Source organism: Amphibalanus amphitrite, unplaced genomic scaffold (assembly GCF_019059575.1).
Source record: "Amphibalanus amphitrite isolate SeventyFive unplaced genomic scaffold, NRLGWU_Aamphi_draft 000718F_arrow, whole genome shotgun sequence".
NCBI classification, from domain to species: domain Eukaryota; kingdom Metazoa; phylum Arthropoda; class Thecostraca; order Balanomorpha; family Balanidae; genus Amphibalanus; species Amphibalanus amphitrite.
The window spans coordinates 206147-224352 of NW_024882212.1; the positions used below are offsets into that span (position 1 = coordinate 206147).

Below are 18206 nucleotides of genomic sequence, written 5' to 3' on the forward strand. Positions count from 1 at the left end.
GAGGCTTGCGAAAAATAAACAATTCGTCACTTCAACGTATAAACAATAGTATAAAAAGCAACATAAACACATATTCTCATGGTCGAACCCATGCACTAGCGGCTCACGGCGGGCACAGGCACGCAGTGCGGTAGCGGTACCGGATCACACGTCATGGGCGTTGTCTAAGCATAGGTTGTTATGAGCGGAGAGGCAACAGTACAGCTGAGCGGAGAGACAACATTAAAACAACAGTACAGCTGGCGTTGCATGGAGCTGCAGGCAACCGGACAGCGGAGGCTTGCGAAAAATAAACAATTCGTCACTTCAACGTATAAACAATAGTAAAAGCAACATAAACACATATTCTCATGGTCGAACCCATGCACTAGCGGCTCACGGCGGGCACAGGCACGCAGTGCGGTAGCGGTACCGGATCACACGTCATGAGCGTTGTCTCAGTATAGGTTGTTCGCAATCTAGTTGAAGCCTAAGAAGACGGCCACTTGGGGTCGCACTGCTGCTGAGGCGACCTCGGAGACGATGCGTCGCCCCTCCTGTCGGCGACCTGCGGTGAGCAGGACTCCAGATAGCTGTCTGGCACGTTGCCGACACTGCCAGACGCTGTCAGCAGGCCTCACTGCTGCAAGTGATGTGCAGATGGACGCCAGGTGACTTCGTCTGCAGGCGATTCCGGAGACCGCGGCCTCACCAGGCAGTACCACCTGCATCGCCATGTCGGTGTTTCTAAAAATGGAAAAATAACAGTATCGGTGAAGGACAAGCAATACAATGTATTCTGTTTTCCTCTCTTGCAGGTATATGTAATCTACAATTACCATTATTCCTATTTCATTCAACTGAACCTGAAAATTCCATATTGGCACATTGTTTGACTAAATTTGTGTAGTTGGGAACAGGGGCGACGCCACGGTGCGACGACTGGAGGGGACATTGACCATTTTGGAGGGGACGAGGACCATTTCAAGTCGATTCTTTCCATGCAACGCCATAGGCGTAATGTTAAAATTTTAAAAAGTAGAGGGGACGAGATCCCCTCCGTCCCCCCCCCCCCGTGGCGACGCCCTTGGTTGGGAAGCAGATTGTTTGAAATACATGTTTGGCTGAACAGTGCGGAAAATATTTCATTTATTACTATAGCTGCAACAAAAATACTGAGACAGAAAACATTTGCGCTTACCTGGCTCCTTAGTCAGTCCCGCACAACGGAAGTGGTACCATTTATCACAGCCGTCGCATCCGACCATCGGTGCTGCACTGATGCTGCTGCACTCCCCACATTCCCAGTACCTTAGGAGCGTCTTGGCTGTGAAAAGATTACATGAGTCATGGCGCATACATGAATAGTAAGATGTTTTATATGTTTAACATCACATAGCAAAGACACAACAGCTGGGAGTCAAGTGTAAGCCAAAGTGTAAGCCCTGCCATGTTTTGCAGACTGGATTTTAAGCAAGAAAAGCTTTGCTAAAAATGATGCTTGACGAAGCCTCATCCTGCTGGGCTGTCTGACATGTCTCCCTGTAAAAAGCATGTGGCCCTTATATTGTATATATGATGAATATGTTAATAATGCAGAGAAAACACAGTATAAATTATACCCAACGTTTCATCTCAAGCGACTTTGTCAAGGGTGTTTGAACAGCTTGAGATGAGTGAAGTGTAAGGGTACCTAGGTACATCTGAAAATAAACTGAATCTGCGTTCAATAAACATTGATTTTGATAATACATTTCACAAATAAACTGCTAATAACAATCATACTAAAATAGCACGACAGATAGCTAACAACCGCATGAAGAACTTCTTGATTCGCCTTGACATTGTCGTCCGAACGAATGTTGTCTGAAGTTACACATTTGTCTTTTCTGCGCAGCATTTGTGTTTGCCATTTACCGCACCAATGTTCGCCAGCGGTGGTGACTTTTCCTTACCTGCTCATGAAACGTCACACACGACATGACGTCACCCGAAGACGTCATCAAAAAGTCCAGCTCTTAGGCGTGTCCAGAGCGGGTAGGGTTACCTCGCAGGTAGTCTATCCATATTATGGTTGGAAATTGAAACATTGTTGATGCAGGAATTTGACCTCTGTAGATATTTATTAGTGGGCATTTGTAGAGCAGACGTCACACAAACAAAAGTTTTCCAACCAGGAATAAACACTACATAGGTTTGTAGGTTGTAGGTTTGCAGGGTAGGTAATAGGTTGTAGGTTTGTAGGTTGTAGGTAGGGTTCCCGTTCGGTCAGGTTTGGTTGTGACGTCTGCTCTGCTAATACCTGTTATTGTTGGTAACGATCTGATTATCATTTTTTATTTCATCCTCCAAATTTGCATTGACTTTGCCCTACCCACATCCATCAGGTCAGGAATGGCATGTTCTTTTAATATCAACCAGCGTAGCGTTACGCCTTTTTTGTGAATATGATATTGGTTTTCACTTGCTTTTTTTCTCATCCTAGATTTTTTTGTCATCATCGTCACACCCAACCAGAATCCAATTTTAGAACACTGATGACGCATGTGTACTTCCCATCGCCAATTTTGAAATTTTGTGAAAATGTGACAAATGTGACAATGCATTTCGCTGAAGCAGTGGCAATAAAGACCACGAAATATGAAATTATTAATATATCGCTCAGTGACGTTTGTTTGTAGGTATATCATCAATGGAGCACTGTGAGGCAGATGCGTACCCGAAATTCTTCTAAATACGAGTTATTCTCCCTTTTTATTGTACATTTTTTAGAACCACATGACTTGATTATTTTTTGATTTATATATTTGCAAAACTTATTTTATGTTTTTCTTTTTGGGTACTAGAGTCAAGTTAAATATCTTCTGATTTTGATATTAAGCATTTGAACAGTAAAAGCTGCATAGGTGTGTGTTCATATGCTTGAGTACTCCACCTGCATGGTGTGCGTACCTACTAGACAGATAAAACTTCAAACAATATCCATGTTAAATTTTGCCAGGTTTGCAGGGTTCTTAATAAGTTAAAACTAGGTTCACTTTTGGGCCCCTTATGCTACTTCGGCCAGATCAGTGCACAGTCCATGTATAGAGAAGTCTGTGACCCTGCATATGGAAAGTTCTTTTCCAAAACATTGACACAAGTTTAAGTAAGCTAATTTTTCAGGAAGGAGTCTTTGTTGCATGTGAGCCATGCATGCAAGTCCTCAGTTAGCATGCATTCATGCCAAACGACAATCAACACACATGTTCCCAGCTTAGCTGCACTTCCATCACACATGAGTACCTAAAGAATAAAGGCTCATTTTGTTATTTTACCATTCTGGTTACTTTTTCTTACAAGAGTACAGAGCAGAAGTGTAACACACATGAACGGATAGCAGGCACTGCTGGGTGGTCCGTCTTACCCCACGTTTTTCCTTGTCTGAGTTTTTGACATGTCCCTCTTTAAGAGCATCCACCACCTAAATGTCTTCAATTTGAAATTTAGTCTTTACACAAATCAACAGAGGAAGGATTGAGCACTCCGAAGACGTTAAATAATATGAATTACGAGAGCAGTGTAGCAAGATATGCGGTCTCAAACCTTAGCTGGTCCGTCTTACCCCACCTTCCCCTACTCTTACACACCCCATGTGGTAAGAGTACGCAACAGCAGCGGTTCAGAAAACGTCAGTTTTAGACCCCTTCCATTTACGCTGAAGGATCGTTGCCTCATGGGTTGATGGCGAATTCAATGAACTTTAACCCTCGCCCCGGCAGGGCATTTTTCATAGCACGGCCTGGCAGGGGGGGTTGATGCGACCCCCCCCCCCCTTGCGATTGGCTCGTATGGCACCTAGAAACACCAAATTTGGTAGGTAGGTGGGCTCCCTGGAGTTCTCGCCCCTGTGCAAATTTGGTTGCTCTAGGTCAATATTTAGGGGGGTTTGGGGGTATAAATGTAAAAATTTCGCTAAAAACAGGTCAAAAGTTTTTCGCTTATAACTTTTGATCTAATTAAGATAGAGAAAAAGAAAAGCACCAGTGAGTTCAGCACGTCAAGTCGCGTCGAATGATTACGGAGCGAGCGAAGCGAGCGGAGTCTTACGTAGAATAACGGAAATTTCTGAGTATGAGCGGCCGGCCGGCCGTGCGGACGCTTTTGCGAGGCTTATATCTCAGCAACCACTTGACCGATTTACATGCGGTAATTTTTGTAGGGTAGCTTCATTCCTTCTACCAAGTATTGGACTATTCCCGATGCATGTGGGTGACCCCTTATGCACGTGCCACGTGCAAAACGAAGAGGTGTCAGTTTTGTAATTGTTGCAATATCTCGGTAACTACTTGGCCGATTGCGCTGAAAGTTGGCATGTAGGTAGGCACCCACTAGGCACTGCATATCCATGTGCCAGAGTTGGGGTGCTGCTGCACGTGCGCACGTGCAGGGGTCGTTTCCAGATCTCGAGAACGGCTCGACCGATTGCGCTCAAATTTGGTACACAGTTAGGGACCGGTTAGTAGGGTGCCGTGCACAAGTCAGTTGGGACCCATTTTGCACGTGCGCACGTGCAGGGTGCCGCTTCCAGATCTCGAGAACGGCTGGGCCGATTGTGCCCAAATTTGGCACATCGCTAGAGACCGGTTAGTAGGGTGCCGTGCACAAGTCAGTTGGAAGTACCCCCTCGCAATTTCGCACGTGCAAGGCCCACCCTCTCGCTCGCTCCGTTAGTCGCCCCAAAAGGCGTTATACTGGTATACTTTTTGTTTGATTAAGTGTACTTAAAGTTTTAAGCTCAAGTTAACCAAATTGCATCATATCGCATATCATTCGATTTGGCTGATCACCAGGAACACAATGACACCATTTTTAAGCTCTAGCGTCATTATGTGCCAAGTTATTGGCAAAAACGTCATTTGACCTCAGTTGACCTCATTTGACCTAACCCATGGATAAGTACACCAAACAAAGAAGCACCAAGTGACCTGCTGTTAATTACTATGGTTTCAAGGCACAAAAGTGATGGAACGAAGCGGATATCTCCAGTATTTTCCGAATTTAGTATTTTCCCATAGGCTTAACATTACGACGTAATGACCTCTAACTGACCTCACGTCAGTGACCTCAAAAAACCCGAACTATATGTTATACAACTCGGTGAACTTAGCACATCCTGAAAGTTTGAAGGAAATCAGTCCAAAACTGTGAGTTGGACAGGTGCAAAAAGAAAATTGAAATTTGACCATGACTTTGTACCGGTTTTTCTGACCTGGTGACCTGACCCAAGATCACCCGGACTTGAAATTTTCAGGTCATATGTAAAAAGATAGCCTCATAGGCTCTGCCAAATTTGGCGGCGACTTCACGACTTCTACGACTTATACGACTTCACCCTAGTGCTTTCCCTTAACCGGCGCCGGGCTGAGGTTGTTTGAACCCCCCTCCCGACCCCTATAACTTGGCTACTGGGCCACGTAGCGACACGCGGTAAGCGGTATTCGAAAGAGTGTCAAAAACTACTTGGGTTAGTTGGTTAACCGTACTTTGGCTAGGTCAAGTCAAATGTCAAATATCAGGTGACCAGAGGTCATCAAAGGTAAAATGTGGGTGAAATGTCTGTTTCAACATCTATTGACAAACTGGCGCACAACTCGGAGAAGAATAGAACGACAGCACCGCGAAAAAAGCGCATTCGATAGCTCTTCAACGTTCCTATAAAGTTCTCAGACTTGACCTAACATCAACGGCTAACCTCCAGAGCACAACTTGTTTAACCCGTGCCGGGCCGCGGGAGGGTTGGAGTGGACAATGGACTCCCCTCCTCCCCTCTACTGAGTTGTTTTAATGAAGAACCTTTTTACTGTAATAACCAGCAAAACGCCTTTTGGGCGAAGAACGAGCGAGCGAGGTAGTGAGCCCTGCACGTGCGCAAGGGCGAGAGGGTAGTTCCAACGGGCTTGTGCAAAGCACCCTTCAAACCGGTCGCTAGCGGTGTACCAACTTTGAGCGCAATCGGCCCAGCGGTTCTCGAGATCTGGAAGCGCCCCCTGCACGTGCGCACGTGCAGTAGCACCCTAACCGCAACACATGGGAATGCATTGTATGGTGGGTGTCTACTTGTATTCCAATCAAATTCATTTGTCAAATTCATTTTCACAGGAAATTCATCAAATCTCCGATATGTCTAATTCCACATTTATACATTCTCTCCTCAAGAACTGACCGTCCATCACGTTTAATATACTCATTCAACCAGAGATACTCTTTCCTTATTTGAGCAGCTGTAGCCGGTGGCTCTAACACATTAATGCGTCTGAATGATGAAAGAACTTGCACATAAAATTCAGGAATACCGAGCTGGACTAAATCGGTCACTTGAAATCTTGAATTTAGAAGGTCGCACATATCATATTTACTACACCTATCTCGTAACATTTTAGCCCATGATACATCCGCTGTCATTTTCTTCGCCCAATTGGCCTTCATACTGTCATACAGCAGACATACATCAATCGCACCTAGCCCTCCATCGATTATATTCTGACACAGAGATTTAGCCGACACTTTTGGTGGTCTGCCTCGCCACAGGAACTTCATGATGTGTGCTTGAATTTGCTGTAACTGAGACCTCTCGATTGACACACAGGGCATGGTGTATATGAATTTTGAAATGATTAAACTCTTGGCGACCGTAATTCTACCCTTTATACTTAGGCAACGCTGTTGCCAGACGTTAATGGTGTTTTTAATGCTATCCAGCGCCGGTCTCAAATTATCTGCCTGACAATCTTCCGTAGCACTGTAAAATAATCCTAGAATTTTGAGACGCTTGACTGCAGGTATGCCATGCACACTGTCCAAACGTAGTCGTTCGCTGCCAATCCACATCACCTTCGACTTATTCACATTTAGTTGAAGACCCGACACTAAGGCGAACTTCTGCAATACGTTCATCAGTTCTTTAAACTGAAGCCTTATCCTGGACGAAAACGGTAGCGTCATCTGCGTATTGCGAAATTTTAACAACCTGATCTCCGATATTCATGCCTTTTATATGTTCGGAACTTCGAATCTGAATAGCGAGCAATTCAACAGCTAGGTTGAATAGCATGCCGGATATTGGACAACCCTGCATTATCCCTCTTTCAGGCTTGAACCAGTCTGACGTGTAGCCATTGTTTATTACGGCTAATTCAGTATCATTATATAACAGCTTAATCCATTTCACAAAAGAATCTCCAAAACCAAACAGCCTTAACGTATGAAAAAATGAATCTATGCTCAACGCTATTGAAAGCAGATTTAAAATCTAACGCACATATTAGCCCGGCATCTCCATTTGTTCAGCATACTCTATCACATCTTGAATCGTTCTTAAATTGTCTTGAATGCACCGTCCTCTTATAAACCCCGTTTGATCGTAGTTAATGATGTCTTGAATCACTGAACTTAGTCTGTTTGCCAGGACCTTCGCGATTATTTTATAGATAACGTCTAATAGGCAAATCGGGCGCTTGTTCTTTAACTCCTTTTGGTCCCCAGCCTTTGGGATAAGGGTCAACACACCCCTACGTTGTGTTATGAACAGCTTGCCCGAGCTATATGCGCTATTGATATATTCAACGATAATATCTCCAATTTCCTCCCAGAAGAATGATATGAATTCCTTGCTGAATCCCGATACTGATGGTGATTTATTTGCACCCATATTTTTCAGTGCATCGTGACACTCCGCGTTCGTTATCATTCCCTCACATCGTTTACGACTAGTTTCACTGAGTCTAGGGATTTCAGCATTGAGCATAAATGACGCTACTTCTTCCAAATCGTTTGATGAAGTGTGCAGTTTTTCATAAAAATCTTTGCACCGTTGTAATATCTCCTTATCTCCCGTTATATATCTGTTACCACTGGCAGCAAGCATGTAGATAACCCTATCTGTATTTCTCTTCTTCTCCAAATTAAGAAAATATCTCGTAGGCTTTTCACCTTGTTCGAGCCACTTCGCTTTGCAGTAAATCAGGGCTCTCTCAGCTGCCTTCATTTTATAGTCATCTAGCTCGTTTTTTGCTTCATAGTACTGTTCGAATGCCGCTTGATTACCGTTAGAGACTGAAAGCTCAATTTCTAATTGCAACACCCTACTTTCTAATTCCTTTTCCTGTTTCCTCCTTTCTTTTGCGAGCTGTGAGCTTCTACGAATGCAATGCACTCGTACATTGCTTAGCAATACTTCTAAAAGCAAGTCCGAATTATCTATGTTTTCATCTCTCGTTCACTCTTCGACGCTGTGATAATTTCTCGTTTAATTTGACCGTTCAGATATTCATCCTCAAGTAATGAGCTATTGAATCGCCAGAGGCCAGGTCCCTTCTTACCAGCGTTCACCATAACCGACAAGCTGATAATGCTATGGTCACTTTTAACCCCCGGCTCAATAGCAATTCTGGTAACGTTTTGGGTCTGTAACAATACTTCACTTATTAAAAAGTAATCAATTCTGCTCTGTTGCGGGAGGTGATATCTTTTAAGGAATTGAATGCTGTAACTGAGCATGATTAAGATTATGGTGAAGTTAGATAAATATAGTAGTCTGATGCTCATGAGTAAGCTATATGAAATGTATATTTTAGAGAAGAGTTGTATAATATTTCGAGCACGGCTCGTCTTCAGATACATAGGCCGAATGACACATAAAACACGACAAGAAACGACGTCGACATAGGATAGAAAACAACAATCAAACGCGTGGAACGTGATAAAACACTATAACAGGCGTGACAAAATATCTCGGAGCTTTACATCAGGAAAGATGGTGATAAATGTGCAGTAATTTTAAAAATAAAAATTCAGCACAATCATACATATTGTGTTGAATTATACAATCATACAAATATACAATGTGGTGTAGACTAGACAGTTAGTGTGTACGTGTATAGGATGAGTATGGTACAGGGTTTAGCAGACGCCAAGACAAAGTATTTTTGTTAAGAGCTGGATTTCGGTTCCTGATTTCGATAGACTCTGTGATCCTTAGATTTGCCTCATCTTTGCAGGTGTGGAGGATGCCTATACTAAAGTCACCATTGCCTATGTGTATGGTCGAGTGTTCAAAAAGTACATGATCCCCCAAGTCTGTGCCTCGCCTACTGTTTCGAGCGTCCCCAAGATGTTCCATGAATCTGGTGCGAATCATTCTTCGTGTTTTACCGATATACGTTTTACTACAAATTTTGCACGTTATTTGATAAACTACGTTTTTGGTGTGACATTTTCCAGGAATACCAGCATCGCAGGTGTGACAAGATTTCCTATTACCCCTGGGGCAGAGTGGGGGCTCTAGAGCTGATCGTATCAGTTTGCTGGCAAGCGTTGGGCCGCTTCGCCATGCTACCCGCACAGCCAGATCAGATGAGCGAGCCTCTGCGTTAACCCTACGTGTAAGAACTTCATCTATGTATGGAAGGGAAAGGAAAGTAACCTCCGCGTGTTTCTTAAAGCTAGCTTTTCTCGGGCCGTACCTTATAGAGTTCTGTATGTTTTTAATGAGCTTAGAGGGATATCCGTTCTGCAGAAATAGGTTCTCAATTTTCTTCAAACCTCGCCCTTGAGCTGCGGTGTCTGACCCGAGACGTACGGCTCTAAGAGATTGTGAATGGATCAGGGAACGTTTCGTTTGCATTGGGTGATTTGACTCAAACTGTAGGATGATGGGAGGTGCCATGGGTTTTATATATAGCTCAGTTATGTAACTACCTGATTCCTTAATGGTGATAAGGGTGTCTAAAAAGGCAATCTCACTGGATGGGGTGTTGTCTGTCCTGTCAATGCTAAAACGTAGGGCTGGGTGAAAGCTGTTTATAAAATCGAAATATTGGTTGATAGTGATCCATGGGTCCATATGCCGAAGATATCATCGATGTATCTTAGGTATATGGCAGGCTGATGTGTTTCCGTGCTTAGCATCAATGACTCCACAGCATTCATAAAAAGAATTGCAAGTGGTGGTGCAATACGACTACCCATCGCGATTCCTTTGGATTGCTTGTAAATGTCTTTGCCGAAGCGAACATAATTGTTGTTTAGGCAGTGTTCAAGGAGATGCTGAATGTCTGGTATTGTAAGTCCATAGAGGTCTATCTTGGATTGATGAGTTTGGATCATGCGTATGGTGGACGCAATCGCTTCTGCAGTGGGGATGTTTCCATACAAATTATTCACATCTACCGTGAATGCAATGGAGCCTGGTGGAAATCCAGTGGGGAACTGCCTTTTCAAACCATCTAGAAACTCGTACGTGTTGCTGAGGTGGGCAGGGACAAAGATCAGAAGCTGGGTGATAATACGCTCTAGAAACCAGGAGAGTTTATCGAGGGGGTCTCCGCATGCTGATACGATAGGTCTCATGGGTGTATCGGGTTTGTGAGTCTTGGGTAGCCCATAGAGCTCAGCCGTGCGGGATTCGTTGGGTTTTATCGCGTGAATGAATTTGTCTGGGAGTTTTCCCTTGAGCGTGCTTTGGATGACCTCACATGTTGTTTTATCAAGCTGTTTGGTGGGATTTTTTTTCCACCGGCTCATAGTCCTATAGTGCTATACAGTCCCATAATCTTACTTTTCAACCTTTTCAGGGCGTGCAGGGCGTCACAGAGCACGCTCTGAAAAGGTTGAAAAGTAAGATCATGGGACTGTATAGCAAGCATAGCCAACCCAAGGGAGGAAACCATTCTAAAACTGACTTGACATCATTGGCAGAACTCAAAAAAGATGACGGCCTTATTATCAAAAGATCTGATAAGTGCAAAGGTTTAGTACTTATGACAAAGTCTGAGTACATACACAAAACAGAAGCTATTGTGAAAGACTATGAGCCGGTGGAAAAAAAATCCCACCAAACAGCTTGATAAAACAACATGTGAGGTCATCCAAAGCACGCTCAAGGGAAAACTCCCAGACAAATTCATTTACGCGATAAAACCCAACGAATCCCGCACGGCTGAGCTCTATGGGCTACCCAAGACTCACAAACCCGATACACCCATGAGACCTATCGTATCAGCATGCGGAGACCCCCTCGATAAACTCTCCTGGTTTCTAGAGCGTATTATCACCCAGCTTCTGATCTTTGTCCCTGCCCACCTCAGCAACACGTACGAGTTTCTAGATGGTTTGAAAAGGCAGTTCCCCACTGGATTTCCACCAGGCTCCATTGCATTCACGGTAGATGTGAATAATTTGTATGGAAACATCCCCACTGCAGAAGCGATTGCGTCCACCATACGCATGATCCAAACTCATCAATCCAAGATAGACCTTGTTCGAGAGAAAACGTACGGTGCCGCACAGCGACGGCAGCGCGCGGCGGGCACGGCCGAGCCCCGCCGTCCACGTGGTCCTCTACAGGGCCTGGGGGGTCATCTGGAGCACATATGTGTGCTGACCGGCCCCAACGCGCCGGGCCGGCCGCCGCCGGCCGGCTCGGCAGTTCGCGGCGATACGACGACGACGGCGCGGCTCCGCCGGCGCAACGGCGCCGGCGTCGTACGATTCGATTGAGGTGCAGTGTGTGACGAGTAATCCAGAAATAGACATTCATCAAAGAACTCTTTTGGTCCTCCGGTTAATGAACGATACGATCAGCTACGCAATTCTTAGTGAACTGGACGATTACATGAACACTTCGGTCTGCCGTGCTGGGTCAGAGTAAACGACCACAATTCTCACGAACATTTTGGTCCTCCGGGCCGGATATCAGTGAACTAGTGTGATGGATTTACAGTGACGACGCGGTGTTGTGAGCTGTGAGTACAATGTCTGACAAACGGTCACGACACGACAGTGATGCAAAATCGCATCAAGGTCGCCGGAGCTCATATCACACGAGGAGTGAGGCGAGCTTCAGTACGGCGTCCTCTGGCCTCAGTGAAGCCCGCCGCCGAGCTGCGCTAAGCAAGCTCCAGGCGGAACAGGTCCAGCGCGCCGCCGCCGCCAAGGCTGAGCTGGCCCGGCGTCAGGCGGAGGCGCAGGCGGAGCAAGCCCGACAACAGGCAGAGCAGTCCCGGCGGCAGGCGGAGCAGGCGGAGGCGCAGGCAGCGCTGCAAGCTCAGGCGGCGATGGATGAAGCTGAATACCGTCAGCTGGAGCTGGAGCTGCTGGAGCAGGAGGAGCGGGGTTCGCAGCACCCTCGTTCTTCCGCTGCACCATCCGTCGCCAGACTACCGGTGGTTGCAACTGAGCCCCCGGCACCGGTGGACGTGTCTCGACAGACGGACGAGTCAGTCACGCGCACCCGACAGTGGCTGGCTCAATCTCAGCTGCATGTGCCGCCAGTGGATACGGCTCCTGTCGGCACCCTGCCTCCACCTGCGGTGCGGCTGCAGCACCCGTCCCGTGACGACACCAGAGCGGTCCCACATCTGCCGCGCATCACGCTGGAGAAGTTCGGCGGCTCTGCCATCGAGTGGCCGCGGTGGATAGCCCTCTTCAAGGCGCTAGTGCACGACCGCGCCGACCTCACCGACGTAGAACGGCTGACCTACCTGCAGACTCACCTGACGGGACCGGCGAGAGAGTCTGTGCGCGGCATGCTCTGCGACGCCAGTCTCTACAGCACCGCCCTGGGTGAGCTGGAACGAGAGTTTGGTGACCCGTCCCGTGTGATACACGCCACGATGAAGAGACTGCTCACAGCGCGGCCGGTGAAAGATGGCGACCTGTCAGCGCTGACAGAGCTATCTCGTGAGCTCCACACCGCGGTGAGCGTCCTACAGTGTTTGCACTACGAGCACGACCTCGCTGCCGCCACGAATGTCACCACTGTGACTGGGAAGCTACCAGCCTCCCTCGCCTGGAGGTGGGGCGAGCACATGGTGGAAAACGGCATCACTCGTCCGACGCTCGTCGATCTCGACGAATGGCTTCGCCGTCATGTGTCAGCTGGTCGGTTGGCCTTGAACGTGACCACCAAGCAGCCGCCGAAGGTCGAGGCTAACGACGCTGAGTGCCGCCCGAGACGCGTGTTTACCACCACGTCGGCGCGGCCCACGCCGGCGGCTGTAAAGCGGGGGAGGACGGCGGCCATAAAACCATCAGCGGACGGGAACAGCGCCGGCTGTGCCATGTGTCAGCAAACACACCAGCTCCAGCGCTGTGACAAATTTCTCGCGTTGACTGTGAGTGAAAGGGCAGAGTTTGTCGGCAGAAACAGACTGTGTTTCAACTGCCTGGGCCGCGATCACATCAGCGCTACGTGTCCCAGTGATGCACGATGTGACGCGGAGCACTGCAGCAGGCGTCATCACGCGCTGTTGCACAACGGCAGACGAGTGTTTCCGCGGAGTGATAACGCTGGTGGCACGCCGTCATCCACCAAACACGTCGGCACAGCGTCGGTCGAACCTCGCGGTCATATTCTGCTGCAGGTGGTACCCATCACCGTGAATGGTCCGGCAGGTAGCCGCACCACAAACGCGCTATTGGACTTAGGAAGCCAGGTCACACTGGTCACCGACGGCCTGTGTGACCGGCTCGGCATCTCGGGGCCCGCGGGCAAATTGTTGCTGAGCACTCTGAACGGCAACCAAACGATGCAGTCACGGCGCGTATCGTTTGCTGTTGAGGCTGTGGGCGGCGACGGCAAGGCGCACTGCATACAAAACGCCCAAACGACGCCGACGTTAAACGTGTCAGCCAAGGTCATGGACTGCACGGTGGCAAAGGAGGAATGGCCGCACCTGGCCGACCTGGATCTCCCCAGCGCCACCCGCGACCCGGTGGAGGTGCTCCTGGGGACGGACGCCATCGAACTAATTGTGCCACGGGAAGTGATTGAAGGGCCGCCGGGGACGCCGTGCGCGGTAAAAACCGTGCTGGGATGGTCAGTGACCGGGCGAGTGCCGGGGCGTTCCATGTATGAACAAGGTGAGCACGCTGTGCACCATGTACGTGTCAGTGACGAGAGGAGTGCGCTCATCGAACTTCAGAATCAAGTAAAGCTGTTCTGGACGACCGAGGCTTTCGGTACAAAATACGAAGGTGCACAACTGCACTCGAAAGCAGATCAGAGAGCCATGTCCATTCTGGAGAGCGTCACGAGAAAGACTGGCGACCGATACGAGACCGGTCTCCTGTGGCGTGATGACGAGGTGCAACTCCCAGACAACCGTCAGACTGCTCTTACGCGTCTGAAGGCGGTGGAGAGACGCCTGGACCGAGACCCTGACCTCTGTCGGTCGTATCGAGACACGATGAACGACTACATCACCCAAGGTCACGCCAGCAAGGTCAGCGGAGAGCAGCGCACGCACGGGCGGACGTGGTATCTGCCCCACCACGCCGTTCAAAACCCCAACAAGCCAGGGAAGGTGCGTGTCGTGTTCGACGCGGCGGCGAGGTGTGGTGGCACGTCACTGAACGACAATCTCATCACTGGACCCAACAATCTGAACTCACTCGCCGGTGTGCTCATGAGGTTCCGACAGGGCCGCGTGCCGATCGCGTCTGATGTGAAACAGATGTTTCACCAGATAGCCGTCCGTGCTGAGGACCGACAGGCACAGCAGTTTCTCTGGCGTGATATGGACATGACGAAGAAGCCAGAGACGTATCAAATGAACGTGGTCATCTTTGGTGCAAAGTCATCACCAAGCACGGCCACCTACGTGCTGCGACGGTGCGCAGAAGACGGCAGAGATAAACACCCTCGGGCGGCCGACAAGATCGTCAGCCGCTTCTACATGGACGACTACCTGGACTCCGTCGACACCGAGAGAGAGGGACGGGAGCTGGTCAACTCGCTCAACTCTCTGCTGAGCGCCGGCGGCTTCCACCTGACAAAATGGACGAGCTCGTCAGACGTGGTGCTGAAGGACCTGGCGCCTGAGGACAAGTGTGAGGAGTCACGCGACCTTGACCTGACCGGTGAGAACAGATGGATGAAGACGCTGGGCGTTCACTGGTGCGCTCAGGATGACCAATTCAGGTTCAAGGTCAAGAAAGTCGACAGTGGGAACACCAAGCGTTCCATCCTGAGCATCACGTCAGCAGTGTTCGACCCGCTGGGCATGTTGGCTCCGTTCATTGTCCGTGCGAAATGTCTCATCCAAAGGATCTGGCTCGGCGGATGGGACTGGGACGAGGCCATCAGCGACAGTGAACTCCTCGCTCAGTGGCACAGCTGGCAGCGGGAGCTGAACGACACGGACTGCGTGCGAGTGGGCCGCTGTTATCGCCCTGACGACAGAGCGATCGTAAACTGTCAGCTGCACGTGTTCGGTGACGCCTCTGAGCTTGCGTTCGGTGTGGTGGCGTATCTGCGGTTCGAGCTCGAGGATGGCACCGGCTACTGCAGCTTCGTGATGTCCAAGGTGCGAGTCGCACCCATCAAACAGCTCAGCATACCTCGACTGGAGCTACAGGCCGCTGTCATGGCCGTCCGCATGGCTGACACCATCAAGGCAGAGCATGATATGGCCATCAACGAGACCGTCTTCTGGAGCGACTCGTCCACCGTGCTCCAGTGGATCAACAGCGAGAGCAGGCGGTTTAACACCTTCGTCGCAAACCGCATCGCCGAGATCCAGGATGCGTCAGACGTGACTCAATGGCGACACGTGCCAGGGCCACTGAACCCGGCGGACATATGCAGCCGAGGCTGCTCGGTGACGGAGCTGGCGCCCGGCGGCGCGTGGGTTCAAGGTCCGGCCTTCCTGCGACGCCGTCACCAGGACTGGCCCGCCGCGCCGCCCCGCACGACGGAGCACCCGAGAGACGAGGAAACGGCCGAAATGAGGGTAATAGCCTGCGCCACTGGGGGAGCTGAGCCGGCCATAAACCCCAGCCGGTTCTCATCATGGCTCAGGCTGCTGCGTGTGACAGCGTGGGTGCGCCGCTTCGCTCACAACAGCCGCAGCCGAGCAGCAGCTGATCGGCGGACGGGACCGCTGACTGCTGAAGAGCTGAGAGAAGCTGAGCGTGTCTGGCTGCTCAGCACACAGGCCGAGCAGTTCGGCGATGAAGTTGCAGCTCTCCAGCACGGAAGGCGGCTCCCATCGAACAGCCGACTGCATCAGCTGACACCCTTCCTGGACTCGACCGGCCTACTGAGAGTCGGGGGCCGGCTGCGCCACGCCCAGATGGACTTCGAGGTCAAGCACCAGGTGATACTACCTGCACGCGGAGACATCACTCGGCTGATCATCACCGACCGACACAAGAAGCTCGCCCATTCCGGTGCTGAACACGTGCTGACTCACCTGCGGCAGCAGTTCTGGGTCATCTGTGGCAGAGCTGCAGTGAAGCGGTACACACGTGCCTGCATGCTGTGCCGGAAACGGTCAGCCCGGCCAGCGCCACCGCTGATGGGTGACCTACCAGCCTTCCGAGTGGGCGAGCCGGCCCCGGTCTTCGCTCGTGTAGGAGTGGATTTTTTCGGCCCCCTGACGGTGAAGAAACATCGCAAACGAGAAAAGAGATACGGCTGCCTGTTCACCTGCCTGTCTACCCGAGCAGTTCATATCGAACTGGCGCACTCACTGGACACCGACTCGTTCATCATGGCCATGCGACGAATGATGGCGAGACGGGGCAACGTCAGCCTCGTGTGCTCGGACAATGGCACAAACTTCCGTGCTGGTGAGCGGGAACTGCGGCAGGCACTGCAACAGTGGAACCAGACAAAGATAGCGGACACGCTGTCTCAAGAAGGAGTTGAGTGGCGGTTCAACCCACCAGGAGCACCGCACTTTGGTGGCGTGTTTGAGCGACTGGTCCGGTCCGCCAAACGCGCACTGACGACTGTGTTGGGAGACCGAGCCGTGGACGATGAGACGCTTCGAACGGTCGTCACCGAGGTGGAAGGGCTCCTGAACGGCCGTCCGCTGACCTACATCAGCACCGACCCGGGCGACTACCAGCCACTCACCCCCAATCACTTCCTGATCGGTCGCGCGTCTCCCCAGCTGCCGCCCGGTGTGTTCGTCGACGGTGACCTGTGCGGCCGACGGCGCTGGAAGCACACCCAGGTGTTAATCGACCACATCTGGCGGCGCTGGCGACGGGAATACCTCCCGACACTCACCACGCGGGTGAAATGGCGCGCAGACACGGCTGACGTGCAGCTCGGGGAGCTAGTGCTGGTGACAGACGACAATCTGCCCCGCGGACACTGGCCTGTGGGGCGAGTGGTGAACGTGTTCCCTGGCGCCGACGGCCGAGTGCGGGTGGTTGAAGTGGCCACTGCCACTGGACGCTATAGGCGGCCGGTCTCTCGTCTCTGCCGTCTCGAGTGCGATGGTGACGGACAGTAAATGGACTCAGAGGGATAATGTGTGCGCGAGTGGGGCGGCTAGTGAGTCTTTTACGACCACCGTGTGCCGCCGCCGAGCAGTGTCGTAGTCTGGACATCTATTAGTGTTTCCTGCGCCCGTCATTCGCGGTGTACGCGTTTGTGTGTGTGTGCGCATGAGAGTGAGCCGCTCATTCTGTCCGCTGCGAATGGTCATTTGTGTTTGGTGATTAGCCATTAGCTAACAGCTGTGAGCCGTTCGACAGTGCTACGCGTTCACACTGTCATAGTGCCCCTCCCGGGTCATTCGGCCGGTCGGTCTGTGCGATTAGCAGTTTAGGGCCTTAGAGTGTAGCAGCCTTAGATTGGGACCGACGCGCGGCGCAACCGATGTAGTTTACAGCCTTAGCTTTAGCGTTCGTTTATTGCTGTACGATACGGACGGAGACGCTGCCTGCGAGCAGCTGTTTGTTGTTTCGTTAATGTTTTCTCTCTTACGTTTAGAATTTCCGCGAGCGACGCGAAAATTCGGGCCGGCCATGTTCGAGAGAAAACGTACGGTGCCGCACAGCGACGGCAGCGCGCGGCGGGCACGGCCGAGCCCCGCCGTCCACGTGGTCCTCTACAGGGCCTGGGGGGTCATCTGGAGCACATATGTGTGCTGACCGGCCCCAACGCGCCGGGCCGGCCGCCGCCGGCCGGCTCGGCAGTTCGCGGCGATACGACGACGACGGCGCGGCTCCGCCGGCGCAACGGCGCCGGCGTCGTACGATTCGATTGAGGTGCAGTGTGTGACGAGTAATCCAGAAATAGACATTCATCAAAGAACTCTTTTGGTCCTCCGGTTAATGAACGATACGATCAGCTACGCAATTCTTAGTGAACTGGACGATTACATGAACACTTCGGTCTGCCGTGCTGGGTCAGAGTAAACGACCACAATTCTCACGAACAGACCTCT

The 18206-nt window shown here is 50.5% G+C and overlaps 1 protein-coding gene across 1 annotated transcript; it reads left to right on the forward strand.

Moving 5' to 3' along the window:
• Nucleotides 1–11771: 11771 nt before the first annotated feature.
• On the forward strand, nucleotides 11772–17267 carry LOC122365142. Its single transcript, XM_043336116.1, has one exon. The coding sequence runs from the start codon at nucleotides 11772–11774 to the stop codon at nucleotides 17265–17267; it is 5496 nt and encodes a 1831-aa protein (XP_043192051.1).
• The last annotated feature ends 939 nt before the right edge of the window (nucleotides 17268–18206 follow it).